This window comes from Nicotiana tomentosiformis, chromosome 2, assembly GCF_000390325.3.
Source record: "Nicotiana tomentosiformis chromosome 2, ASM39032v3, whole genome shotgun sequence".
NCBI lineage: Eukaryota > Viridiplantae > Streptophyta > Magnoliopsida > Solanales > Solanaceae > Nicotiana > Nicotiana tomentosiformis.
The window spans coordinates 189,097,647-189,124,692 of NC_090813.1; the positions used below are offsets into that span (position 1 = coordinate 189,097,647).

At 36.0% G+C, this 27,046-nt stretch overlaps 2 protein-coding genes across 9 annotated transcripts; both read left to right on the forward strand.

The window, feature by feature from the left end:
- The first annotated feature begins 5,582 nt into the window (after positions 1-5,582).
- Positions 5,583-14,307, forward strand: LOC104099805 (peroxisomal ATPase PEX6). Of its 2 annotated transcripts, none has more exons than XM_018771993.3 (16): positions 5,583-6,000; positions 6,782-7,408; positions 7,495-7,738; positions 8,392-8,533; positions 9,163-9,346; positions 10,114-10,305; positions 10,831-11,115; positions 11,447-11,518; positions 11,704-11,790; positions 11,896-12,018; positions 12,095-12,205; positions 12,293-12,331; positions 12,638-12,759; positions 12,837-12,987; positions 13,410-13,484; positions 13,737-14,307. In XM_018771993.3, the coding sequence occupies exons 1-16, from the start codon at positions 5,764-5,766 to the stop codon at positions 13,824-13,826; spliced, it is 2,781 nt and encodes a 926-aa protein (XP_018627509.1). In that variant the 5' UTR covers positions 5,583-5,763; the 3' UTR covers positions 13,827-14,307. The 2 variants fall into 2 exon arrangements, with proteins under 2 accessions (XP_018627509.1, XP_009605207.1); XM_009606912.4 differs by having other exon boundaries at positions 12,837-12,981.
- A 2,763-nt stretch (positions 14,308-17,070) lies between these two features.
- LOC104099806 (cysteine-tryptophan domain-containing zinc finger protein 3) lies at positions 17,071-25,414 on the forward strand. Of its 7 annotated transcripts, none has more exons than XM_070196461.1 (13): positions 17,075-17,912; positions 18,568-18,640; positions 18,734-18,822; positions 18,949-19,341; positions 19,457-20,378; positions 20,471-21,450; positions 21,541-21,689; positions 22,915-23,075; positions 23,504-23,664; positions 24,208-24,727; positions 24,807-24,879; positions 25,026-25,246; positions 25,297-25,414. In XM_070196461.1, exons 1-10 carry the CDS (start codon positions 17,778-17,780, stop codon positions 24,400-24,402), a joined length of 3,258 nt encoding a protein of 1,085 aa, XP_070052562.1. In that variant the 5' UTR covers positions 17,075-17,777; the 3' UTR covers positions 24,403-24,727; positions 24,807-24,879; positions 25,026-25,246; positions 25,297-25,414. The 7 variants fall into 7 exon arrangements, with proteins under 7 accessions (XP_070052563.1, XP_009605213.1, XP_009605209.1 ...); XM_009606916.4 differs by having other exon boundaries at positions 20,471-20,563; positions 20,633-21,450; positions 25,026-25,414; XM_009606914.4 differs by having other exon boundaries at positions 17,074-17,912; positions 23,564-23,664; positions 25,026-25,414.
- The last annotated feature ends 1,632 nt before the right edge of the window (positions 25,415-27,046 follow it).

Here is a 27,046-nt window from a genome sequence, read left to right on the forward strand (position 1 = left end):
AAAGAATATTTTAAGGATAAAATAGTAAAAATTTTAGTCAAACTTAAAGTGCTTATAAGCTAAAAATTTATAAGCTGGGGGTGACCAGCTTACGGCTTTTGGCTTATTTTTGACTTATAAGCACTTGGCTTATAAGCACTTTTAACTTTATCAAATGCGTAGATAAGCCGAAAAGTGCTTATAAGCTAGTTTGACCAGCTTATAAGCTTAGCCAAACACCCTCTAATTAATACATCAATTTCTATAGCTACGGCATGATTATGCTAATTAAAACATGTATATAACTAGAAATGATACTACTTTCCATTTGGGCAATCTATCAAACAGTTGGAAGATATCAATTTGGAGGCACGTCATGACCAACTGCAGCTTCGTCAAGCTTGTTCGTCTTGGGAACGCATATGCATAGATGCCAAACACAAAGGGGTTGGTCTTCACATAAATCATAGCAGTCTTCATCAGAATGACAGTGGTGTAGAGCAGCCACTAGCTTGAAGGATGGAGTATTTGCAACTGCATATTAAAATATTTAAACAAGGCTTTATTTAGAACAAAATATTGTTTGTTTTTACTTTGACTTTATATGAAGAACTTGCGGTCAATCCCAATTTATTTGAGACTGAAACGCAATTTGTGTTGTTGTTATTGAAGCTAAATCAACAACAACAACATATTCAGTATTCTTAGAAGGGTTGTGTGTACGCACACCTTACTCCTAACTTGTGTAGGGTGTTAAATTGCTTAAAACAAGCCAAAAACAATAAGTTGGCAACTCAACTTATTATTTTTTGGCTTAAAAGTTATTTCTGCCCAAAAAATCACTTCTTTTAACCCAATTCAAACGAGTTCTAAGTCATAAGTAATAAAATTTGACCTTCTGTATTCTGAAAGCATCACATAAAGTGGAATAAAGAAAATATATTCTGTGCATTCTGAGGTTTTTTTTTATATAAAGAGAGTAATGAAAATGAAAGAGAAACAAACCCATGACAATTAGCAAAAAGGCAATCAAGAACGAAGACTTCATAAGAACCTTGGCCATCTTTTATCTCCAGTACTGCACTTTTTAAAGAATTAACAATATTTTAACTTTTGAATGATTTGGAGGAAGGTCTTGTTTAGCATTATTATAGTGGTAGAACAATATAGGCAAATCCCACCTACATGAGATTAACGTAATCTAGTAAAAATAAAGATCAAGTGATTTTTAATTATCAAGAGTAAATTATCTGACTTTGAAGGATAGAGATGAAGAGAAAAAAAAAAAAAGGTTGACTTTTAAATTATAGGATCTAATTTTGGGAATTCTCTAGCTATAACGTAAATGTTTTTTCCATAAATTATAGGGATATTTCAGAGTCCTCACGTTATGTTATCGCTCTATCACATTAATTTCCTTTGTGGTTTACGATATTATGCTTACCTACCTATTTAGAAATCGGATAGCTTAATTAGGAGCTCTCAAATGAAACGAAATAATAATAATTTTCTCAATAAAAATTAATTAATCTACCAATACTTTAATAAGCTCACAAAAAAGATCTACAATCACCACATTTGGTCTATAATTCAATTTTTAACCAGTTTGAATACATGAATGTGCTAATAAAAGTGAGTAATTAATGACATTACCGGTCAATGCAAATCTAATAACGAAGATTACTCAATCTTTACATGAGAAAACAGTAGAATATGGATTATTAAGGCTGTACTCAATTTTTAATTTTGGTGACTGGGTAGGCAGAGGCGGATCTAGGATTTTAAGTTTATGAGTTCCTATATCAACTTTAAATTAATATATTTTAATAACCAGACTAAATGACGGGTTCCCAGCTAAATATTCTTATACATTGAACGATTTTTTTAATACAAATACGAAATCTAGCAAAAAATTACTGGGTTCCCGGGAACCCATACTCATACCTTTAGATCCGCCCATGGTAGGTGGTGTCCCTTCTCGATAAGCTTATTTGTTTCAAACACGAGAGTCATTCTTTGGGAATCAAGTGGGTCGTACTTATAGCTCCCACTAGAAATTCAACATTGTATTTTTCAGATTAAAGCAACTTAAAGATATTCTTAATATGGTGTAACGTTGTCTGCTCTCGCCCAATCCCCACAGTTTTTTTCCAAAATGCCTCACTTATCAAGAGATGGAAAAAATTGAAAAATAACCACTTTTAACTCCTGCTATTAGAATTTAGCCAATATTTAAAAAGTTATTAGCCTCACTTATTAGTATTTTTTCTACCACGAATAAAAAGCTACCCTAGTGTTTGCTCTCGCATAATTTCAGAAGGATGTTTTCCTATAGATACAAAAGTAGGACAGTATTTACCCTCTTTAACTTGATTTTTGGGTTTTTAAAGAGTAGCAAGAGGTTTTGCTTTTTAAAAAAATTATATACAATCTAGTCAAAACACACAACTTACTTACAACTTGCATAATTATTGTTGTATACAATCCGATCAAAACATACAATTTGCATACAATTATGTTATTCCATGTCGTTTGTATGTATCTTGTATGTCTTGAATGTCATTGTATCTTCAGTGATACATAGGACATATAAATAACATACACTTTTGTTGCTGGACCCTTTTTAAATGTATTTTGGAAGATTTTTTGAAATGAGAAAAAATCCTAAATTAATTTTAGATGAGCTAGTATCATAAAAGTTTAAATGACTTCAGTCGAGCTTGGAGTCAAGTTTGGATAAAATTTCTCGTATAATGATTTCTTTGCATGTCGTCGTACGAGTTTTTATTTAACCTTTTGAAATCACTCAAACAGGGTGTTGATAGAGTTTTGTTTTGTGTCAACGAAGATTGATATGTATTAATATGGTGGGTGGAGTAGAAAAGGTTATTTTTGAACAATGGTTCAAGAAATAGTATCATAGAGTGGATGGAGGCCTGAGAAAGAGAAAGAGGTAGAGAGAAAATAGGAAGATTGAAGCCTAAAATGAGAAAAATTGAAGCCTAATCCCTTACTTTATATCCAATTGATAAATAATGCTATTTTTAGATAATGAAAATATCCCTAATATTGGTAGTTAGATCTATTATATTACATATCGGGAATTCTCACGGGTTCACTATTTGCCAATAACCAGCCATTTAGTCATGCTACCAAAAATAGCTAAAAAGTCACCAATGAGGCAAGGATAGATCATATTAAAAAAATATTGGCAAAAAAAGATTTTTTTTCATTGGGTATTATTGTGATATGTTGAAAACACATAATTTGACGAAGATTGAAGGTTAGTTAGACTAGTTTGGAGTCAAAATTCATTACCAATGATAGGAGAGTACATAGACCCGATTGGTTCCGTTTTTATCAAAACCGAACCAAACCAACTATATCAGTTTGGATTAGTTCGATTTTGTAGGTTTTTTCGGGTTTTCGAATTTTTTGTTACTTAAATATTATTTCAATCTTACTTTGTTAAATATTTGATAAGTAAATATATATTTAGTACAAATATAAAACATTAACAAATATATTATCGATTAAAAAATTCTTATGGAAAAATTCTATTAGTAACACATAATAGTTATTTTTTTAGTCGTCTACAATAATGTTTCGTTGATGTACACTTTCAGGTTAAGCGAATTTAGTAATTAAACATAAAAATCAATATGATACATAAATATTAATAATCACTTCACATTCGAAAAAGATATAAGAATTTAATAGATCTTAACATATGATATGAATATGGAAGAACAAAGAGATAGACGCATTTCAGTAACACTTGATAAGAAAGTGATCATACAACCCATTATTTAAGGTCAATAAATATGGAGCACTTCATATTCTATTAAAATTTATATCCCGCAAGAGAATCCCAAATATTTCTAGACATTTTTTTAAAGAAAATTCTATATAAAATCTTAAAAATATATATAAAAATTATATATTTATATGTCGGGTTGGTTCGGGCTTTTTTACTCAATGCCAAACCAAATCAAGTCGGGTTTTTTAATCGATTTGGTTTGACTTTTCGGTTTGGTACGATTTTTCGGTTCGATTTGTACACCCCCTAACCAATGATATACAATATATAAAAAAAATAAGGTAGAAAGAATTTTTTTTCAATGGGTATGGTTGAAATTCGTTGAAAATATATAGATGAGGCAATATACAAAATTTGAGCAAGATTGGAGGTGATTTGAACTGGTTTGGTATCAAAATTCGTACTTAAAATCGAGTTTTAAAAAATTTTCTATGACACATGTATCACGCATGTATCTCACACATATATATACATGGATATACATGTAATATACATAGGATACATATGCATATCATCTTTTTCCATGTCCATCTTCTACTTCGAATATTTAATTCAAACTATCTCAAAACTCCACCAAACCATCCAAATATTAAGATTCAAACTCCTTAAGATGTACCTAATCTATTCCCACAACACTCCACTTAAAAGAAAACAAAAATTTGACCTTTTTGAATACAAATAGCTAATTGGCTAATATTGATAGCATTTGGCTAATATTAATAATATTTTATATATTGACAATTTTTTATACTAATTTGCTTAGGGGAGGTTTAGCAAATATCCATGCAATAGAAACTAAGTATCCGTCCCTGCCCATCCTTTTTTCCCCTACCCATTATTTTTAATACCCAATCAAATAAAGTCAAACTAAGCTACTAAACCCAACCAATTCAAGCCAAGCCAAGCTAAATGGGTAAAAGAAGTGGGATTGGTAGGTTGAGTAATTAGTTTTAATTGAGTAGATATATATTGTAACTAGTTTTTAAATGAGTAGAAAAGGATAATTGTTTTAAGTTCAGTGGGTATTTTGCATAAATTGCTCATTTGCTTTTGGACAAACATTAATGGTAATTCCTACATATCTAGGTAAAAAATTCATTTCTTCAGAATGGGCATGTTCATGCCATATCTTTCATATATTTGGGCCTGCATTGATGTCAATTATGGGGCATTTGCACAAATGGCCTTTTTATGCTACTATTTAAATTTTGTTCCTATTAATATTGATTTAGTGAAGCTGAGGGTCTGTCGGAAATAACATCTCTGTCTCATCGGGGTAAGGGTAAGGTCTGCGTACACACTACACTTCCCAGACTCACTTGTGAGATTTTACTGGATCATTATTTTTGTATTAATATTAATATAGTGGGCTAAATTTATCCACGATAACCTTTAAAGGCAACATTAAGGGGTGAAGTACACAAATAGCCCTTAAAGTAGATGATCTTGATTTTTTGTCATTATTTGTCTTATAGGCAACTTTAAGTTTAATAAGTATTGCTACTTGCTTGTCCCATGAGCAACTTTTAAATTTTGACCTTAAAGTTCTGTCCTTGGGCAAACGATAATCAAAAGTTAAAGATCATCCCAAAATATTTTATATTTCTGCAAGTTTTTAAAATTTAGAAGATTAACGGAGACAAAATTCAAATAGTGACCGCTGAAAAGGCCATGCGGTGCAATTATTGCCTTACTGGTAGAGGTGAGTGAATGACCCGAATACAAATATCCGACCCGAACATTATGCTGACAACATAAATTCGAAACAGTTAAAGAATGTTACCGTCAACATATATCTCTATATAATAAACTCCCATTTCTTGAGTTGCTCAATTTTCATCGTCAAATTCAATCACAAAAAAAAAAAAAAAAAAAAACATCTTCTCTCCCCCTTTAACCGGCAAATTCCAATGGCAACAGCAAATTAAAACTAGGGTTTCAACAGAATTCTTGTTCAATCAACTATGGTGGAAAAAAGGAAACCTTTAGTTCTTTCTTCCACTAAAAATCTACTAAATTCACTTTTAAATTCAGAAAATAAATCCCAGATTGAAACCCAAATTCCATTTTTGCCAAAAGTACAATTGAGAGCTGGAGTTCTTAAAATATCAAAAGACGACATTGTTAATCTTGATGATTCTGCTTTGGTGGGGATAACTACTTCTCAACTTAGAAGACTTTGTATTACTTCCGGCTCACTGGTAACCTTATGCCCGTTAAATCTTATTTTCCCGCACTTCTCATTAAATTTAATGACCATAGTTTGTTAAATATTTGATGGATTCTAAAAGTGATCACTTTAGGCAAACTTAAAAGGATCAAAACTGCTCAGAAAAATTTGAAGAATCATTTTAGAAAGATTTATTTATATTACACTATGGCATATAAGTGATCTTCTTAGTGTTATTCACAGATAATTAACGCACTAAGGGTGTGGTCTAGTGATCAATGAAGTGAGTTGGGAACCTGAGGTCTCAGGTTCCAATCCAAGTGGGGGACATAAACACTAGATGATTTCTTTCAATCTGACCAAGCCTTAGTGGATAGAGTTATGGTTGGTGACAGGTATCCTGTAGAATTAGTCGAGGTGCGTGCAAGCTGGCCGGCCTGGACATGACGATTATAAAGAAAAAAAATGACAGATAATTAACAAATTAGGCAAACTCTTTTCCTGTGTTTAAAATTTGCTTTGTGATGCCTAGTATGAGAGTTTTGACATTCATTTCTAATGTAGCAGTAACAATACCTTATGAAAAAAATGTAGGGGTGAAGATATAGTATTGCTTGTATTTGCATATGCAGTGGTCTAACTGATAAAATACCTTACATTGCTTACTGTTTTTATCGATCTCTGTTTGTGGTATTGTGCGACATTCATTTCTAGTGTAGCTGTAAAGAAACCTTTAGACATTCATTCTCCCTTACTAACTTAGACATACATGATTCTTGCTTGACTTTGTGCTCCCTCTGTTTTTTCCGTAGGTACTCATTAAAAATGTCAATACAAGTCAACAAAGAATTGGACAAGTGGTAGTTCTAGATCCTCCTAGTTGTGACCAAGTTTTATCCGGACGTAGCTCATCACTGCCACATTCCTCCGGGATAGCATTTCTCTTGCCATTATATAGCTATCATGATTCTCATATAAAACCAGATGGAGAAGTTGCCTATTTATCTCCGATTCTAGCATTTAACCTTAATTTACATTTGTCATGCTTGAAATCAATGATTCAACAAGGGAAAGAAGCTTTGTCACCACTATTTGAGGCCAAATCGAATAACATAGTGAGTGGAAAAGACAATGTTCTCGTCACTCTAGAATTTGAACCTTTGGATCAGTTGCCAAAATATGCCACACACCTGCGGGCTTCTTTTGTGAAGATACCAGAATGTGGGAGTCTAGATTCAGTTAAAAAAGATTCATCTACAGAAGCTGAAGACCGTCAAGAGTTGATCGATATAGAATTGAACAAGTACTTTGAAGTAGATAGACTTCTTTCGAGAGGTGATCTTTTCAGTGTATGCATCAATTGGGATTGCAAATCGGCTCTGTGCATCCCTTGCAGTCAAAAGAAGCAAAATGGTGGTTCTGACCTCATCTATTTCAAGGTTTAAGTTTTATTTATTATTGTCATAGGTTCACGAGTAACTTGCGAAATGCCTTGACACTCACTCTTATTAGTAAGCAATCCCAGGTTGTGGCCATGGAACCTTCTGAAGAACCTATCCTAAGAGTCAACCGTACTCGAACTGCCCTTGTACTTGGAGGGAGTGTACCTTCTGCTGTTCCTCCAGATTTCTTAGTTCCTCGACCGCGAGGTTCTCTGCCTTTACAAATGAGCACTGTGAAGACTTTAGCCTCCATACTTATGCCACCATTATGTCCATCAGCCCTTTCATCAAAATTTCGAGTTGCTGTGTTGTTGTATGGTTTGCCTGGTATGTTCTAAACTTTGTCATTTGCTGGTTAATTTGAAAGATGCTGCTTATAGGATGATTTTGATCTTTTTTTCTCTTCTTAACTGTTTTGTGATATTTTCTTTTATCACCTATCGCATGACGTTGCAGAAAACAAAGAGATGATTCTCAGAATTGTTACATATCGGCAGAATCTCTAGATTGGGAGTCCAGTGTTTGAATTTCAAAAAAAAAAAATTTGAACATGGTTTAGATGTCTATAGTGGATGAGTAGGATAGTGCTTAAGCTATCAGAAACATGATTTTATGGTTCTCTTTGATAAATATATTTTACATGTACTTCTTCCATCCCAGTTTATGTAATGGTGTTTGACTAGGCACGAAGTTTAAGAATGAAAGAAAGACTTTTGAAACTTGTAGTCTTAAACAAGCCATAGATATTTGTGTGACTATAAATCATCTCATTAAGGATAAAATAGATAGTTTAAAGTTAAATAGTTACTAAATATAGAAAGGTGTAATTCTTTTTTGGGACTGACTAAAATGAAAGAGTGTCACATAAATTGGGACGGAGGGATTACTACTTTACAAAATTTTTATTCGGTTAAAAGCTGCAGCTCCATCGATTTATAAATTAATTTTGCCGTTGATGGATGGTTTCAAATTTTCTACAGGGTGCGGGAAGAGAACTGTGGTTAAATTTGTTGCTCGTCAATTAGGCCTTCATGTGGTGGAATTTAACTGTCAAAGTGTATTTGCAAATTCTGATAGAAAAACATCTTTTGCCCTAGCTGAAGCTTTCGGCATGGCTCGCAGGTATTTTAGGTTGCCTAGGATTTATTGTCTATTTAACTAACTACTATCATAAGGTTTATTGACTGTAGGTGGCAGTCTTTACTAATATGTCGACGACCTGATTTTCTTTGTTCCCTGGTAAATTTACTATGTAAGGCTAACCTAAGATTTTCTGATTTACACAATTTTTCCGTACCTTGAAGCAATAACTTTTTGCTAATGCGAACATACATTAGGGAAATCATGACTAGCTTCATAGAAGTATATTATACATGAAAAATCTTCACGTTTAACTAATTATTCCTTGTGTTTTGGATACTCGCATATTTCAATGATTGTCTCTTTCTAAATTGTTCCTCTGTCCCAATTTATTTGAGCTACTTTCTCTTTCACTTCTTTCAAATTAAATTGGGCCTTATCCTAAACTGACAGAGAAAAATTAGTTTACATTTTTTGAATAGACCAACAACCCACTTTAAAAACCTTTGACAATGATTTTGAACATATATTAAACTAATCTCAACTAAAAGATCCGTTAAACTCTATGTTTAAATCCATCTGGTCAAACAGGCTCAAGCATATCGAAACTTAAGAGGCGTGGTTGTCTTTAATGTGGTCTTTTATTCCTTTGAAATCAATTTGCACTGCAGATACTCGCCTACAATCCTTCTTCTTCACCATTTTGAGGTCTTCAAGAACCTGGTCTCTCACGAGGGTTCACCACATGACCAAGTTGGTATGAACTTAGAGGTTGCATCCGTCATAAAGGAATTTACTGAGCCAGTTGCTGAAGATGAAGAAATCTACTCAGAGGGAAAGTCAAATGCTCATGATGTAAGATGTATTCCAAGTTCCTTTACTTTTCATGTCTCCGTGTCCGTCATACTATACTGAATGATGTTGATGAATTTTCCTTTGAATTATCATGATCATCATCAATTAGATTGGTTTGTTTTTCTTTCCTGTTCGCTTTTCAAAATTATAATGTTCTTGGATTCATGCTCATATGTATGTGAATTTATGGGAAGAGGGAGATTCAGAAAGCTAAATTCTCTCCTATTCTAGGTAGTATCATAGTCAGAATTGTTTGCAAAAGTTGCAAAAGACATGATATAAATGGATCCATGTAATAGTTATGCCTACTTGCGCTCAAATGTTACCTGATTTCCGTAAGAAATTTGAGTCAAAATAGCTGCATTTTGGCTTAAATTCAGAACATGTCTGCTATTAAAATCTTCTCGGAGTTGAGGTTGTCCGCTCATAGTCATACGAGCTAAGTCCTCTTAATTTAATTTTGTTAACAGCTCAATAAAGGTGAAGTTTTGATAAGCTTGCGTCAAAATTTCACCAGCATTTGCATTTTTTGAATTTCTTTTACCACAATTTACCCCATGCACTCCCTTATCTAGTCCATAGTCTATACGGCAATTATCATATTCTCTGTTCTCCCCTCACCCCCCCCACCGGCGGGGGGGTGCGAAAAGAGGACGACGACATAATATTACTTTCTATTGCCACCTTTCTTTCTGAAAGATGCTGCTTCACATAATATACTGGAGAATAGTCTGGGTAATGCTTATTCTTGTCTTTTGTTGATGCAGCAAGTAAAGGTTGCTCAACCTGTAAGTCGGCACCCAGTGCTGTTAGTTGCTGCTGCTGATAGTTCTGAAGGCCTTCCACCAACTATTAGGCGTTGTTTCAGTCACGAGATTAGCATGGGTCCGTTGAATGAAGAACAGAGGAACGAAATGCTCTCCCAGTCTCTTCAACATTTCAGTGAACTACTTCCAGATGTAGGTAAACTTGAAGTTTCCTTCTCTTTTGTCTGTGTGATCTTAATATTCATTAATATGTACACTACACTGGTCCTTTATTAAACTTCATTGGCTATAGGCCAAAAGAGTCCATGAAATTTTCTAATTTTGCACCCAAGGGTATGTCCTAGTGGTCAATAAAGTGGATTGAGAACCATGCGGTTTCAGGTTTGAATCCCAGCGGAGACAAAAACATTGGGTGATTTCTTCTCATTTGTCCAAGCCTTGATGGACAAAGTTACCTACTACCTGGTGCTGGTGGGAGGTAGCACGTATCCCGTGGAATTAGTCGAGGTGCGTGTACGTAAGCTGGCCCGGACACCAGGGTTATTAAAAAAAAGTATGTCCATGAAGTTGGGAAACTTGAGAAGTCTAAAGGGTTTTGGGTTTTTTTTTTTTTTTTTTGGGGGGGGGTCAGGAATGAAAGGACCCTCATCTCTTCCTTTCTGTTATTTTCTAGATTACTGAAGTTGTGGGTGTCATTTGTTGTCGTTTTTATTGCAGACTTCTTTGGAGGACCTTGTGAAAGATTTGGTTGGTCAGACATCAGGATTCATGCCAAGAGATCTGCGAGCTTTAGTTGCTGATGCCGGTGCAAATCTAGTCCTTAGTCGTGGTAGTGAGGAAGTCGAGGTTGAGAATGGAAATCTGAAAGAGCTTTCTCATGAGAGCAAGCCAATCGAGAATAATGGCTCGCATGACTCGACAAAGTCCCTAAGCAAAGAAGATGTAATGAAATCACTGGAACGATCAAAGAAAAGAAATGCATCAGCACTGGGTACTCCAAAGGTAATTCGGGAAATGATTTTGTAAACAAAACTAATCTTATTATGCTTCTTTTGTGTTTGATTGGACTTGCTCAGCATTTTAAAGTTTTTTGCAAGAAAATGAAGTTTCAAAGTTTTTTTTTAACTTTTTTTTTTTTTGGAGCAACAAAATTTGGTGAAAGTTCAGATCTTCTGTGCTCCATTATTGGACTCTAATGTGCTGACTGCTTATATTGGTTTGGTTCATCTTTTTTTGTATAGCATGGGATTGCAATGCAGACAGTCAATTATTGTATTGAAAAGTCTAATGCTGCTTGACAAAATTCTTATATATATGGTTTACACTAGTGTAGGTTCCAAATGTCAAATGGGAAGATGTCGGTGGTCTTGAAGATGTGAAGAAATCAATTTTGGACACTGTACAGGTATTCCATTGATTTACTCCCACATAACGCTTGTGAAAACTAAAGCGAATAAGCCTCCTTTTAAAGTTTATACTTATTACCCATGGTGCGTCGAATTAGAAGTTGTACTCTACTGGATTTAGTATTTTATTTCTGCTGTTTTTCAGATGATGTGACTTCCATTCTCTTCTTCCTTTGTAATGCAGCTGCCTCTTTTACACAAGGACTTGTTTTCGTCTGGATTGCGCAAGCGATCTGGTGTTCTTTTCTATGGCCCACCTGGTACAGGGAAAGTGAGTTTATGAGTTGCTTTATGCAGTGTCATATCATCTGTATTTTATTGTCCAGTCCTGTTCCTGGTCATCTATTCATTAACAACATTCTGTTGAAATGTTCAGACTTTACTGGCAAAAGCTGTTGCTACCGAATGCTCCCTGAATTTTCTCAGTGTGAAAGGGCCCGAGTTGATAAACATGTACATAGGAGAGTCAGAGAAAAATATTCGGGACATTTTTCAGAAGGTAAGCTATTTTTGCTTTTGCAAAGATGTTTTAAAAAAGGATGCTGCTTATTTAAAATTCTTCTTGAAAATTGCAGGCTAGATCAGCTCGACCATGTGTCATCTTCTTCGATGAGCTTGATTCTCTTGCTCCTGCCCGGGGTGCTTCTGGAGACTCCGGCGGTGTAATGGATCGAGTGGTTTCTCAGGTACACAATGCATTGGTTTGTTAGTCATATTTTCTTCTTTTCTCGACTAATATACTGCTTGTTATACTAAACCTCTGTCGTTTCTAGATGCTTGCAGAGATTGATGGCTTGAACGACTCTACCCAGGTTAGCTACTCCACTCAATCATTAACTAGCTCTTTATTATCTTTTTGATAACCGAGAAATACCCGAGGGCTAGCTAGCGCACGGTTCGGAATATCATTGAAGAATTGGCCTTCCCCTCTACCCTTCTCCACTTAAATACTAGACTGCCGTCTGAATGATTCAAAGTCCTGACGTGCGCGGTGCGCCTAACCTACACATCGACGCAATGTGCTCTTATCACTATACCAAAGCCTTGGGGCTAGATTTTAGTTCTTTTTGTACTCGTCTTATTTGTAGATCTAATTCTTGGCCCCTCTTTTGTAACAGGACTTGTTTATTATTGGAGCTAGCAATAGGCCTGATCTTATTGATCCTGCCCTTTTGAGGCCAGGCCGATTTGATAAGCTCCTTTATGTTGGTGTGAATTCTGAAGCCTCTTATAGGGAGAGGTGAGCTCTCTTATATTCTGACCCTGTACTTGTCTTTGTATTTGATGTTTGATTTCTTGAATTTCAATGATCTGTAGGGTCCTTAAAGCGCTTACACGGAAGTTTAAATTGAAAGAAGATGTATCTCTACTCTCAATAGCAAAAAGGTGTCCTCCAAACTTCACAGGTGCTGACATGTATGCACTGTGCGCTGATGCTTGGTTTAATGCTGCGAAACGCAAGGTGTGTGTTTTCATCCCTTATTTCTAATTTCAAAATATACTTTTACCCTTTGTGTCAGTGCAGTTGGTACGAAGGGTAACCTAGCATTATCAGACAACCGATGGTATCTCAACTGATAAATATTACTCCGCCCCATTTGAATTTATTTGTTAGTTTCCTTTTTAGTCTGTTTCAAAAAGAATGCTTCTTTCTATATTTAGTATTAATTCCAACATTCTCATTTTACCCTTAATGAAACTTCATTATAGGAATGACATAGCATGTTTACGTGGCAAAATTCAAAGGGTATCTTTAGTATGTTATACACACTTTTAGTTTAAGATCTTCTTAAACTTTGTGCTTAGCCGAATTAAGCCACATAAAATGAAACGGAGAGGGTATATGGTCCTAGCTGCTTCCTAAAAGATATTTTGGTGTTTATGCTGTAGGTTGCCAGTTCGGATTCAACTGGCTCAGATGATGTGGATGACTCGATCGTCGTGGAATATGATGATTTTTTAAAGGTAAGACAGCCACTAATGGAATGTTTTGGGGTTTCTCTATGGGTGGACAGAGGCATTTTTTTTAAAGTTATTGGATTACATGATGGGGAATCGAACTCTCACCAACCTATATCCTATGCTACTGGTGAAATGCTTCACATATATATATGCTCCGTGTTGAAAATACTGTGTTCCGTTGAAGCGAGTAAACCATGCTACGTCTGCCTATATCCTATGCTACTGGTGAAATGATCATCTTTCTCTATTTTGAAGGTCTTGGGAGAGATCTCTCCCTCGCTGTCAATGGCCGAGCTTCAAAAGTATGAGTTGCTCCGTGAACAGTTTGAAGGATCATCAAGATGATAGAGAGGGGTTGCTCGCAATCTGCCTCCTACCGGCCCATAATCTTCTGCCCTTCTTTCTAAATGGGGATGGCCGATGCACCTCATCTTCTCATTTCGTTGTTGCTCATTCCTGTTAGGCTGAAGTATTCGGCCTTTCCACTCCGTGCCAGCTTGGGCTTCTTCCAACCGAGACTTCGAGTCACGCTAAAAGTAAGAAAGGAACCACTGTTGATCCTCCGGTCAATAGATTAAAAAAAAGGAAAGGAAAAGGATAGTCAAGATAGATTACACTTGGTGGTGGCATTTTTCATTTTAGATGAGGGTGCAATCCACTTTCCATTTGAGTTATAGTTGAAATAATTGTCATTCTGCTTGAGTTAGTGGCAGTTAGTTCAGTTGCTTTTGGCTTGTGGAATTTGTCTAGAATAAACTTCCATCCATATTCACTTCAAAATCATGTTTTTGATTTAGCAATCAAGGGCTGTATATATTGTTATTCACTTCAGTCTTTTTGTATTTAATTAGAAATTTTACCGTTTGCACTCAATGAAAAAATGCATGACGTATGTCATTTAAAATTTTAAATAAACTTGTATCAACTTAACACCCCGCGCCCCCGAGATCACTCGACTTCCATCGGTCAATCTCCCCGGTGTAGCTTGAAAGAAGAAAGAGTCCAATTCATTTGAGATAGTCTTTCATTGATCTTTTCTACTCTCGCTGCCTATTCAGAATGTGCGAAAGTAAAATAGCGGTGGTCAGATTACGTGTTCTCAGATGAAAATAATGCATATAAGTTCTCAGTTAAATATGGAACAAATAATTATTAATAAGAAAACTACATATATACAAACAGATAAATGTAATGATTATTGCTCAAATGCCGGCCTTCAGGAAAGGTATGTAAGGGATCACAAGGAGAATATTCAGTGTAATCATATCCTTGAGAATTTCTAATATGGATAACTACAAACATTGAAAGACAAGATAAAATCTTGAAGAGACGTCGTTGAAACGAGATTTTTTCATCAAAGATAAATTTTACCCGTATTCCATTTATGTCAAATCAAGAAATAATCTTAGTAATTAAAATAAAAGTGAAAATATATAATACTATTTAACCATGGATAAGGGATAAATAAGCTAATGAAAGATAATATGTAACATTTATTTATTTGGTGTTAAAAATGGATGCATTTAAATATATACCTTTAATTTGTCATGACTCTCTAGCGTAAGTTCTTTGACTTAAACAAGACATTTATACTTTTGTTTGTGTGTAAGAGATCATTAAAATTTTAATAAATATTAATCCTGAAAAGGCTTAGCCATAATTGCTTAGCCATACTATAAAAGTTTAGGAGAGAGTGGTAAAGCTAAGAATGAGGAAGAGTGTGTCTGTTTCCGAGAACCAGTTTGGATTTATGCCGGGGCGTTCGACTACAGAAGTCATCCACCTAGTCAGGAGATTGATGGAGCAGTATAGGGAGAGAAAGAAGGACTTGCATATGGTGTTCATCAACTTAGAAAAGGCTTACGATAAAGTTCCGAGGGAGATTTTGTGGAGATGTTTGGAGGCTAGAGGTGTACATGTTGCCTACGTTAGGTTGATTAAGGACATGTATGATGGAGTAAAGACCCGAGTGAGGACGGTGGTGGGGACTCAGACCATTTTTCGGGTATGATGGGGTTGCATCAGGGGTCGGCACTCAGCCATTTTTTGTTTGTTGTCGTGATAGACGTACTAACACACCACATCCAATGAGAGGCGAGATGATATTGTATTGATTAACGAGACGCGAGACGGTGTGAACGCGCAATTAGAGGTATGGAGGCAGACCCTGAAATCTAAAGGTTTCAAGTTGAACAGGACAAAGACAGAATACTTGGAGTGTAAGTTCAGTGGCGAGACTCAAGGAGGGGAACGGAAGGTGAGGCTGGACACACAGGTCATCCCTAGGAGAGGGAGTTTTAAGTACCTTGGGTCTATTATTCAGGGGGATGGGAAGATTGATGAAGATGTCACACATCGTATTGGGGCGGGATGGATGAAATGAAAACTCGCTTCCGGTGTTTTCTGTGACAAGAAGGTGCCACCGAAACTTAAAGGTAAGTTCTACAGAGTGGTGTCAGACCAACGATGTTGTATGGGGCTGAGTGTTGGCTAGTCAAGATCGCTCATGTCCAGAAGATGAAGGTAGCAGAGATGAGGATGTTGAGATGGATGTGCGGGCACACCAGGTTAGATAGGATCAGAAATGAGGTTATTCGCGACAAGGTGGGTGTGCCCCTATTGAGAACAAGATGCGGGAAGCGCAACTTAGGTGATTTGGTCATGTGAGGAAGAGGAGCACAAACGCATCGGTGAGGAGGTGTGAGAGGTTGACATTGGAGGGCCTACGGAGAGGTAGAGGTAGGCCAAAGAAGAGGTGGGGAGAGGTGATTAGGAAAGACATGGCGCAGCTTCAGCTGACCGAGGACATGACCCTTGATAGGAAGATATAGAAGTCGAGGATTAGGGTAGTAGAGTAGGTAGTCTAGAGTGTTCATAACAATAGTATTGGCACGCAGTCTCACTTTCTGTTGGTAGTAGGTTTTTATAACTAACCGTTGTTTTCTTTCATTGTTGATCACCTTACTGTCTTGTTGTTTTTATTCTGCTTTAATATGACTTTTTGGTACTGTCTTTTCTTGTCTATATTTCATTAATGTGATGCTTATGCTTTCCTGAGTCGAGAGTCTATTGGAAGCAACCTCTCTATCCTCACAAGGTAGGGGTAAGGTCTGCGTACACACTACCCTCCCCAGACCCCACAGTGTGAGATATTACTGGATATGTTGTTGTTGTATTAATCCTGAAGCTATAATTCAAAATACAGAGTGTTCGGAATAAGAATTTCGAAAATTAAAAGTGTCAATTTTAAATCTTAAATCCATCTAACTTCTTCACCAATAGCACTGTTCTTTGACCTAAGTTGCCAAAAAAAAGGGGCTATTTTTCACATACTAAATCTAACTAGTGAAAGTGATTGGAAAATGAGAAGAATTGTACACTTACCAAAGATAAAATGAACTGTTTGACAGTTAGAAGGAAGCTAATGTCCAATTTTTTTACAGTTTAGGTTAAAAAAAAGAAACAAACCTTACAGTACAAAAACACACACTTTACAGTTAAGGGAAAAAAACTGTTTTTCCCTTTCTTCATTTAGAAAAAAAAAAAACAGTTAACCGCACAAATACCAAAAAACAAAAAAAAGAAAGTAAAAGAAGGCTGTTATGTTATACACCAAAACCAGTTTCTCTTTCTTTCTTTCTTTCTTTCCTTCTTTCTCTTTCTTCTTTTTGAGTAAACTAAGATCCCACTAACAAATCCAAGTTCCTCAAATTACAGTTTTTTTGGTCCATTTATTTTTCTTTTTCTTTTGTGGGGGTTTTGGTGAATTTATTACTTTAGTGTTAAATTAAGGTCAATTTGGTTGGTAAAGTTTCAATTTTTTTCTGTTCTTTTGATTGATTCAGCAGAAAAAGTTGATCTTTTTTTATCTGGGTTTTTGCCCTGTTGTAATTGGGTGGAGGAATTTTTATTTTAAATTTTATGTTGGAGCTAAAATTCAGGGGATTTGGAGTTTGAAATTATTCTTCAAATTCCATCATTTTAAGTTTTTTATGTGGTTCAGGAGAAAGCTTTTGTTTTATTTTTTCTGAGTTCTTGTTGTTTCATGTTGTAATTTGGTAAATATTTATTTTGTTTTTTTGTAGATAAAGTAAGGGGCTTGAGGGTTTTGAATTTTCTTGAAATACCATGTTTTGTATGATTTTCATATAGTTCAGAAGAAAGTTTTGATTTTTCTTTTCTGGGTTTTTGTTGTTATATATTGTAATTTTGTGGGTATTTTAGTTTTTGTTTTTTTTTGTAGAGGAAATAAGGGGCTTGAGGGTTTTGAATTTTCTTGAAATTTTAGTTTATTGAATGATTTATGTAGATGGAAGAAAGGGGTTAGTTTTAGAATTTGGTGTTAAAACAGAGATGAAGGAGACTAAGCTTGAAGAGGGAGATGCTTGTAATGATTCAACAGTTGACCCTGATATTGCACTCTCCTATATTGTATGTGTTTTGTCTTCCTTTTCCTTTTTTTTATTTACTTCTCCAAGATTACATTTTTGTTATTCAATAGTACATAGAGAAGGTTAGCCTTGGAGCAATGATAAAGTTGTTTCCGTATGACCTATAAGTCAGGTGTTCGAGCCGGGGAAGCAGCCACTATTGCTTGCGTTAGGTAGGCTGTCTGCAAGGGGGTGAGGCCCTTCCCGGACCCTGCGTTAACGCGGGATGCCTTGTGCACCAAGCTGCCCTTTTTTAAATAGTACACAGGGATATATGTCAGTAGGTACTTTTTGTTTTTATTTCGTGTAATGGTGGTTTAAGATGAGCTTAAATGGACTGGCATGGCTGTTGTTGTTGACACATTTTTTTAACCATCAAGATAATGACAGGTAACTCTAGTTAATAGTAATGAGGGGTAACCACCAATTTAATATATCTGGAAGTTAAGCATCCACTCTATGTCTAGGTATATTTTTGTGTTAAAGTCGATGGCATTTCTTCTATTCTTGCTATGTAACTTAACTATGGTGAGTAGGATGGAGGGCTAGTCACTAGTGAGCTCACAAAAGTTTACCTGCAGAATTGAATACCAGTTTCGTACGATATATTATGCGTTTTCCAGCGTCTCACATAACTGTTCTCTTATTCTTTCAAGGATGAGAAACTCCAAGATGTTTTGGGACATTTTCAAAAGGATTTTGAGGATGGAGTTTCATCTGAGAACTTGGGTATTACAATGGCACATTCTTAGAATCAGAAGTTTGCAGTTGTATGCTTGTTCCTTGAAATATGAATGACAATTAATTTGCATGTATTGACAGGGTCAAAATTTGGTGGATATGGTTCGTTTTTACCTACCTATCAGCGTTCACCTTCTTGGTCTTGTACACCGAGCAATATGCGCCCAGAGGTAGCTGCCTTCTAATGACGGCTGTGTTGTGTTACTATGCTTCATTGTATCAAACAAGTATTATTGCTTTACTCACATTGATTTCTACTTTGACTAAGCAATATGCATATCATCTTGTTATTGCAGGGTGGTCGGCGATCCTCAGTAGCATCATCATCCACTTCTCTGCCAGGAAGGCCCACAGCAGCTTCTGCCTATTCGGCAGTAGTACCTGCACCGAAGGCTCAAACAGCTAATGGGAAAACAAATTCAGCTATTCCACCTGCTCATGAAAACGTCTCCGCTTTGAAAAGTGAAATAGTCAAGAAGCCGACAAATCTATCAGACCAGAAAGCTCCCAAGTTGCATATCGGAGTTGGTATTGAAAATTTGTCAACCCAAAAGAAAGCTGAAATCTACAGCGGGCTCGGTCTTGATGCCTTTCCGTCATCATCGCCGGATGATAGCTCGATATATGGTGAGGGGTTGTCCCATGACCTTGGGGATTCCCGATATGAATCTCCGACAAGTATACTTCAGGTGAATGCTCTCACCCCTCTCCTAAAATCATCAAATTTGCTTTGTATCTCTTCCTTTTTGGCCAACTTGACCTTGGGTTCTCCCGTTTTTATTTCCCATCCATATATTGGGGCAGATTATGACCTCATATCCAATGCATGAAGGCCTACTATTATCACCGCTTTCGGATGATTTGATTTGCTTGACTGAAAAAGGGAGGTTCTGGGGGAAATGTGGATCTGAACGTATGATCAAGGAAAGCTTTGAAACTTCTGTTGCATTAGTAAATGGATCTCATTATGCAAAGAGGAAAGCTTCAGAAGCTGGGAAATGGAAATCTTACGATAAAGATGTTTTAGCAAATGGCTATGGCAATGACAATCAAAATCGTAGTGGTGTGCAATCAAAGGAGGAGGTTGATGTAGACGTTATCACCAGTGAAGAACTTGTTTCTAAGGCATTGAAGCTCCCTCTTATCGAAACTAAGTTTCACGGTGTTCAAAGCACAGAGGTCTTAAAAGAAGTTTCCATCGCTGATTCCATGGAATCTAAGAGTAAGAAAACCCCTTATAGAGACACTCGCTTGTCTGGAAGTGGTTCGGAGGACATGAAAAAGAACCATGCCGGAGATAGATACAGAGACTTCTTTGGGGACATGGAAGCTGATGACGACAATGATGAAACTGGTGTACATGAAATTCCTTCACCAGATTCTGATGCTGTCGGTAAGAAAAGTTTAGTTGAACATAACGGCTCGATAAAGGAAAGAGTTAATGTTAGAAAAACCGAGAAACCATGTTCATCTGGGGAGTATCCTATATCGGCTTCAAATGGATCAACTTCCCCTGATGCTTTGCGCGCCAGCCAAGAGAACCAGAATCTTGGTGTACAAGTTATCGAATCCAGTCGGACAAAAGGATATGGATCAAAAGCTTCGTCAAGTGGAACTAAACAAGATTGCTCACAATCTTCCGACCATGTCATAATGAACCACGAGGAGAAGAGGAGACGTAAAAACAAAGAGAAGAGAATTTTTCTTGACAACCATTCTGATGGAGGTATTCTCATCTTAAGTACTCAATTTTGGACTTGCTGAAATCGTGGAATTCTGGTATTTTTTCCTTTATTTTCTGTCTGGGATGTTTGACAGGTACAAAGAACGCAAAGATGAGGAACATGAGTGAGGAGGATTTAGATGTATCTGCTAAAAAAATTAAACGAGATGATGTCCATCGTGAATCAGGTACAAAAGTCAAAGCAAATACCATGGTTTCTGGTTATGCAACTCATCAAGATGCTGACATAAATGCAGATCGATTACGTCAAACTAGTCAATATGTTTGCAAGACGGAAAACTCAGATCAAGGATCTGATAAGGAGAGAAAGAATGACCATCAGTATCAGAACAGTGCGCCAGCCTCAAATGGTAGAAGAGGTTCCTCGTCACGGAATAAAGACAAGAATGGGGCTCCAAAATATGATTCTGACCAATGTATGACCAAAGATCGTGATATTTTAAGTTTATCTTCAGATCAAATGCCATTGGATGAGGAGAAAATGACACCAGGAAAAAACAAGTTTCAGGAGAAATCTGGGGTTAGTTCTGATAGATTAAAAAAGAGTTCCAAGAAGGATCCTTCTGGAAAATTATTGGACAAAAATGTTAAAGGAGACAATCAATCAAGAATTGTTCATCACGATGACGCACAGGTTGGATTGGATGTTACATCCTACCCAGATAAAAGGCACGCGCCAGTACCTGATCGAGATGATCATAGATCATCTAAGAAGCATGTTTCCAACAAAAGCGAGCAGATTGAAGTCTCTCCCAAGTCTCCATTAACAAGAGATCAGAATGAGACAGTTGTATTTAAAGAGCCGGTTCCTGGATCCGAAAGGGAAAATGGGGCAAATCTTGTTATAGTTGATGCTTTTGAAAGGGAAAGGTCAAATAATTCACGACAGGGTAAAAAAGCTAAAAGCCACCACGGAAAACTACCTAATAGTACTGCTCATAAGGTCAGGGATGTAGATGTTCCAAGCCCTGTTCGGAAGGATTCGTCGAGTCAAGCTGCTACAAATGCTATAAAAGAAGCCACAAACCTTAAACACCTGGCAGATCGCCTCAAGGTATAAAGAATTTACACGTATGTCCAAACAATATGGTTTACTGTTTGTTTCATTTTTTTTGTGTTGGCATAACTTTGCTATTTGTTCCAGAATTCTGGATCAAGTGAAAGCACGGGTATCTATTTCCAAGCAGCACTAAAGTTTCTCCATGGCGCCTCCTTACTAGAATTAGACAGCACTAAGCATGGTGAATTGAACCAGTCAAGGAGAATCTATAGCAGCACTGCGAAACTCTGCCAGTGAGTTCTCCTCTAAACTTGAACTTGGTTCATTCATTGAGACACGTGCAAAAAAACTGTTGCAAGCATGATAGTGTTGTGTTTATAAAGATTGTGGAGTAGGTATTACTTCCGTAACATGCCAAAGTGCCAAGGGTCTGAGATACATCTGCAAGCATTATTCGATGGACTCGTCATGTGCAGGGGCGAAGCTAGAAGCCCGGCTACGGGTTCGGCATAACCCAGTAACTTTTGCTCAAACAGTGTAAAAAGGGCAGCCCGGTGCACTAAGCTCCTACTATGCGCGGATCCGGGGAAGGGCCGAACCACAAGGGTTTATTGTACGCAGCCTTACCTTGCATTTCTGCAAGAGGCTGTTTCCACTGTGATCTCCTGATCACATGGAGGCTGTTTCCATGGCTTGCTCAAACAATGTATTTGCGTATGTACAAATATTAAATTTAGAATCCAGTTATCAGCACTTGAAATCGTTGTTCTAAAATCCAAAATCCATAAAGTAGAAATCTTGGCTCCGCCTCTGGTCATGTGAATCTCCCATTGAAGGATCAATCTGTCTCTCTTAGCGAATAACGTGCTTTTGAAATAACAAATTATGCATTTGAACTGCTATTCTTTTATAATTTTGAGTCTTTATTTTAGCTTAATGATTGAATTTCCAAAACTATAAAATTTGCCTTGACACTGTTTCCATTCTTTACATTTATTAAGGATCTAGGAATGGCTAAATATTTGGATTTTGTTAAAGCTACATAGCTGTAAAAATTGGTTGATATCTTGCCACTGTATCAGTAAATTTGTAAATGTTTGAATTTGTTAGAATATTCTGTTTCTTGTTGACCAAACAATTTTAGCAGCGGATATAACAATATAATTTCAATTAGCTCATAAAAATTTTGGAAGCAAATTTCTTCACCAGTATCATGTATTGTGAAAACTTTGTGACCTAATCTGTTCTTCCGAATATGATTAGTGCTTTTCAAATCCAATTTTTGAAGAGACGTCTGCACCCTGGGGGCAATGTTTATATCACTTTTGTACTCAATAGGAAAATCAAACTTCATTGGATACTTTTTCGCACATGTGGAGTGTACACGACTTATGGATAATCCATATAGTTTTCTGTATTTCAGAAATCGGTTGTTATAATGCTATGGCAAAACTTGAACTACCACGGAAATGTCAATAAGGATGTAAAGCTGATTGTTGGTCCTTCTTATGTTCATAGGTTTTGTGCTTATGAATATGAGAAAATGAAAGACATGGCTGCTGCTGCACTTGCTTATAAATGCATGGAAGTTGCATACATGCGAGTAATTTATTCTTCACAGTCCGATGCAAATCGATACAGAAATGAGTTACAAACAGCTCTACAAATTCTTCCTCCAGGTAACCTGCATTGAGATGTCTAGAAAATTCTACATTTATGGTATCAATATGGTGGTGCTTCTTTACGCCACTGATTTAACTTTTGATATAACTATCAATACGCTTTTTGATGGTTACTCACCAAGAGAACATGTCAAACGTTATCTTGTTTTACTCCTTAATCATCATGTGTTTGTATTGGCCAATGCATTTTTGCACTAATATCCTATTAGTCGGGGCAGTATTGGCATATGTCAAAATTAGTGATATCCACTGTTGATAAACAGGATTACTTACGGAGGGAAAGCATTAGTATAAATATGATTATGAGTACTGGAAATGTATAAACTAGTTGGAAGGTGTTACAGCTATATGTCTGATGATGATTAGCTGCTTTTGACTTTTCTTCTTAATGGTTATTACTTATCAGACTCACTACTATATAATAGGTGAGTCTCCTTTCTCTTCTGTCTCTGATGTTGACAATTTGAACAATCCAACAATGGTAGACAAGGCTGCATTGGCAAAAGTTGTTGGTTCTCCTCAAGTAGCTGGAACTCATGTTGTCTCAGCAAGAAATGGTTCTAGCTTCATGCGGCTAATCAACTTGGTAAGTCCATATATTTTAATAATAAACTACCACCCTAATTAAAGAAATATATGGTTATAACTAACACCATGATTAGTTAGAACAATTGCCTAAATAATGGTTAGGCAAATCAGTTAGTTGAACCTATGTTCATTAGGCTTCATAATCTTTCTTCCAAATGATTGAACTTTGTTTTTCTGTCCCCCTAAATATAAAGGACAGGAGAAAAGGCTTACTCCTGCATCGGCAGTGGCGGAGCCACACTTTGCCAAGGGGAGACAACTGAAACCCCTTCGCCGGAAAATTGCGTTGTGTAGATCGATCAAAATTTTCATTTTACGTATATATACTATATATTGAATCTCTTGGCTTCTCCGTATACTTCTTTATATATTTTGAATCCCCTTAGTGAAAATTCAGGCTCCGCCACTGTGCATCAGCAAGAACTTTTCAATATATCCGTTAAAGAACATAGGTTCTGAAATTTTGGTAGTTTGACACTGCAATGTTTTTTAATCTTTTTGGAATTTTTTTTTGGCATCTTAGAGTTTTGTTATTTTACAGGCACAGGAAGTTAATTTTGCAATGGAGGCATCCAGGAAATCACGTGGTGCTTATGCAGCTGTTAATCCAGGGCCTGGAGATTCACAATGTAAAGAGGGTGCATTATCCGTTAAGAGGGCTCTTGATTACAACTTCCAGGACGTGGACGGATTATTACGTCTTGTGCGTGTCGCCATGGAAGCTATCAGCCACTAGATTGCAAGCCGTTGCTGAACTCATGCCACTCCTTGCAACATACTTTTGTACCGCTCTCCATGTGCTGTCAGTCGAGAAGTCTAAGAGAGGATATCTTGGTTGGAATTGCGGGCGGAGTTTGCTATACAATCTCCCAAAGTTTTATCTTTTCAATGCTCTTGTAATCTGTACAGTAATAGCTTGTTGGTTTTGACTCAAGAGAAGATGCCGGGAGTATACTTTCAGGGAAGTGCAGAAGCATAATATTACCAGTATGTATCCGTCACATGGATTGTTTGGGTTTTCGATTAGAGGACGAGGAGTTGCTATTATATACCTTCTCCCTGTAAGTCGACTGTCCAAAAAATTCTATTAGCAAAAAGAGATAAACATTTGCCTAATATTTTCCTGGTTTTGGTTGCCAGCTCTACTTTTTGCAGATAGGGGCGTCACAGGATGAGATATCCAGTTGTTACGAGCAGTTCCACATTTTCAATGGTTAGTACTCCCTTGCCACCATTTCTTCTTTCAGTGGAAGTTATTTCAAAAGGAAAGAAGTTATCATAAGTAACTTATGATTCTTCTTTATCTAGCTCCATATTGTCATCTTTTATTGTTCTCACTTATTGGATTTCATATTACAGGAAGTTAACTCCAACAGAAGCAGCGACAGCTACCTACCAAAGCCATTTGGTATTCTTTTGGCCACATTCTTTTTGGATGGATCTTTTTCTTAAATATGACCACAAGTACTAGAGAAACTAAGTTTTTATGATACTGCAACTGGACGGACTAAAATGGAGCAACATGGAAGTGAGGATGCATAAGCAGACTCCAGCTTGCTTTGGATTGAGGCGTAGTAGTAGTAGTAGTAGTAGTAGTAGGTAAAAATCTTTTGACTTGTAAAAACTTGAGAAAATGTAGCATAAAAGTGGAATGAAGCGCTGAAGTGTTGTATAGAAGTGTTTGCACTACAAAGTATTTGTAACTATAAGGGCAATGTAAATACAAACAAAAGAGAATTAGATTTGCATTCCCTTTCTATTTATTTTATTCACAGTATGTATATTTTTCTTTGACAATATTTACTGTATGTATGCGTATGTGTATATGTATATAGGCTTCCCATAATCCTTTAGCGGATTCTCCCAAAAATGTTTCCATGTATTTATACATTGTCTCGTGGTCGTTATGTTGTTGAGATGTCTTTATATAGTCTGCTACTACTATTCCTTTCCATACATCTATTACTGAATTTCACATTTGTGGATCATGTGCTGCTACATTTAATATTTTTCCTATACTACCCCCCCCCCCCCCCCCATGTGATTTTATTGGTTCTTCTATTGGCATTCTTTTTCCTATTGGTTTAACGTGTTCTGTTTGTATTTCTGGATCTATTCTCCATACTCTTCTTCTTGGTACATTTCCCGTATTATGTGTACTTGACTCGTTCTTTGGAAAGGAGTCGAACTAGTTGACTCCATAAATTCTTTTTTACTTGTTATTGACTCGTCTTGACTTATTTGAGTTTTTGTGTCATTATCTTCTAATTCTCCTAGAATATCTTCAAATTGTGTTTGGATTTCTATTTGCTTTGCAGCAGTTGCTACTAATTCGGTCGTCTTTATTTCTATTTCTTTGGGTTTATCTGAAATAGTTTTAATCAATTTTTCTATTTCTTTTTTTAGTTGGTATTTTTCAAAGTTAAATTTATTATTTAAGAATTGTATTTTTCTTTCTAACTCGTTAATTTGTTCTTTGATAAAATCTAAATTGCTTTCTATTTTTTCTAACGTTTTTCTTTGTTTGTCTTGTATTTTTTCTGAGTCTTCTCTTAATTTTTCTAAAGCTTTAGTATAATCTTAAAATATTTCTCCAAAATTAATTATTAAATCTATTAGAGTATTATATTGTTTGTCTTTGCTATGTTACACTTTATTATTGAATTATCTTTTAATGTTTTATTTTTCTTTTCTGTTTTAATTCTAAGATCCAAATATTCTAGTTTCTTTAGATTTTTTATGTTGTTAAGATTGTTTCTAATTTTCTTATTTCTTTTTCTTTTTGTATTTTTCTTTGTAATGTTAATTCTATTGTCCTTGTTGACGCTGCTATTGTTCTTAAATAGTTTATGCGTCTATTTAATTCTTCTAATTCTAATTTAGCGAATTCTATTTCAAATCTTACACTTCGCTTGAATTCTTGTGAATCTATAATTTTATTATTCCCAATGTATATTTACTTTTTCTTGTAATACCAAGTCCACTTCTAGGAGTCAACTAGTTCGACTCCTTTCCAAAGAACGAGTCAAGTACACACAGTAGACAATAATACATGTATATATATGGCCTTTTCTATTCTTTTCATTTTCCAAATATTTACTTTACATGTTACCATATATGGTCATGTTCATTTCTAGCTTGCCACCGGATAGATTAAGGGATTATTTGGTTCGCCGATAAAGTTACGCAGAAATTATAATACAAGAATTGTAATACAGGAATTACTAATCACTGGATTACAAAGTGTATATGTTTTTTTGGTCGATGTTTGGTTCGTTGCATTAAAAAAAAAAATTGTTAGCTGCTCCCAAAAATAATAGCGGATAAAATATAGTATATATAGTATATATATACTTATAATATACATATACAATACACTT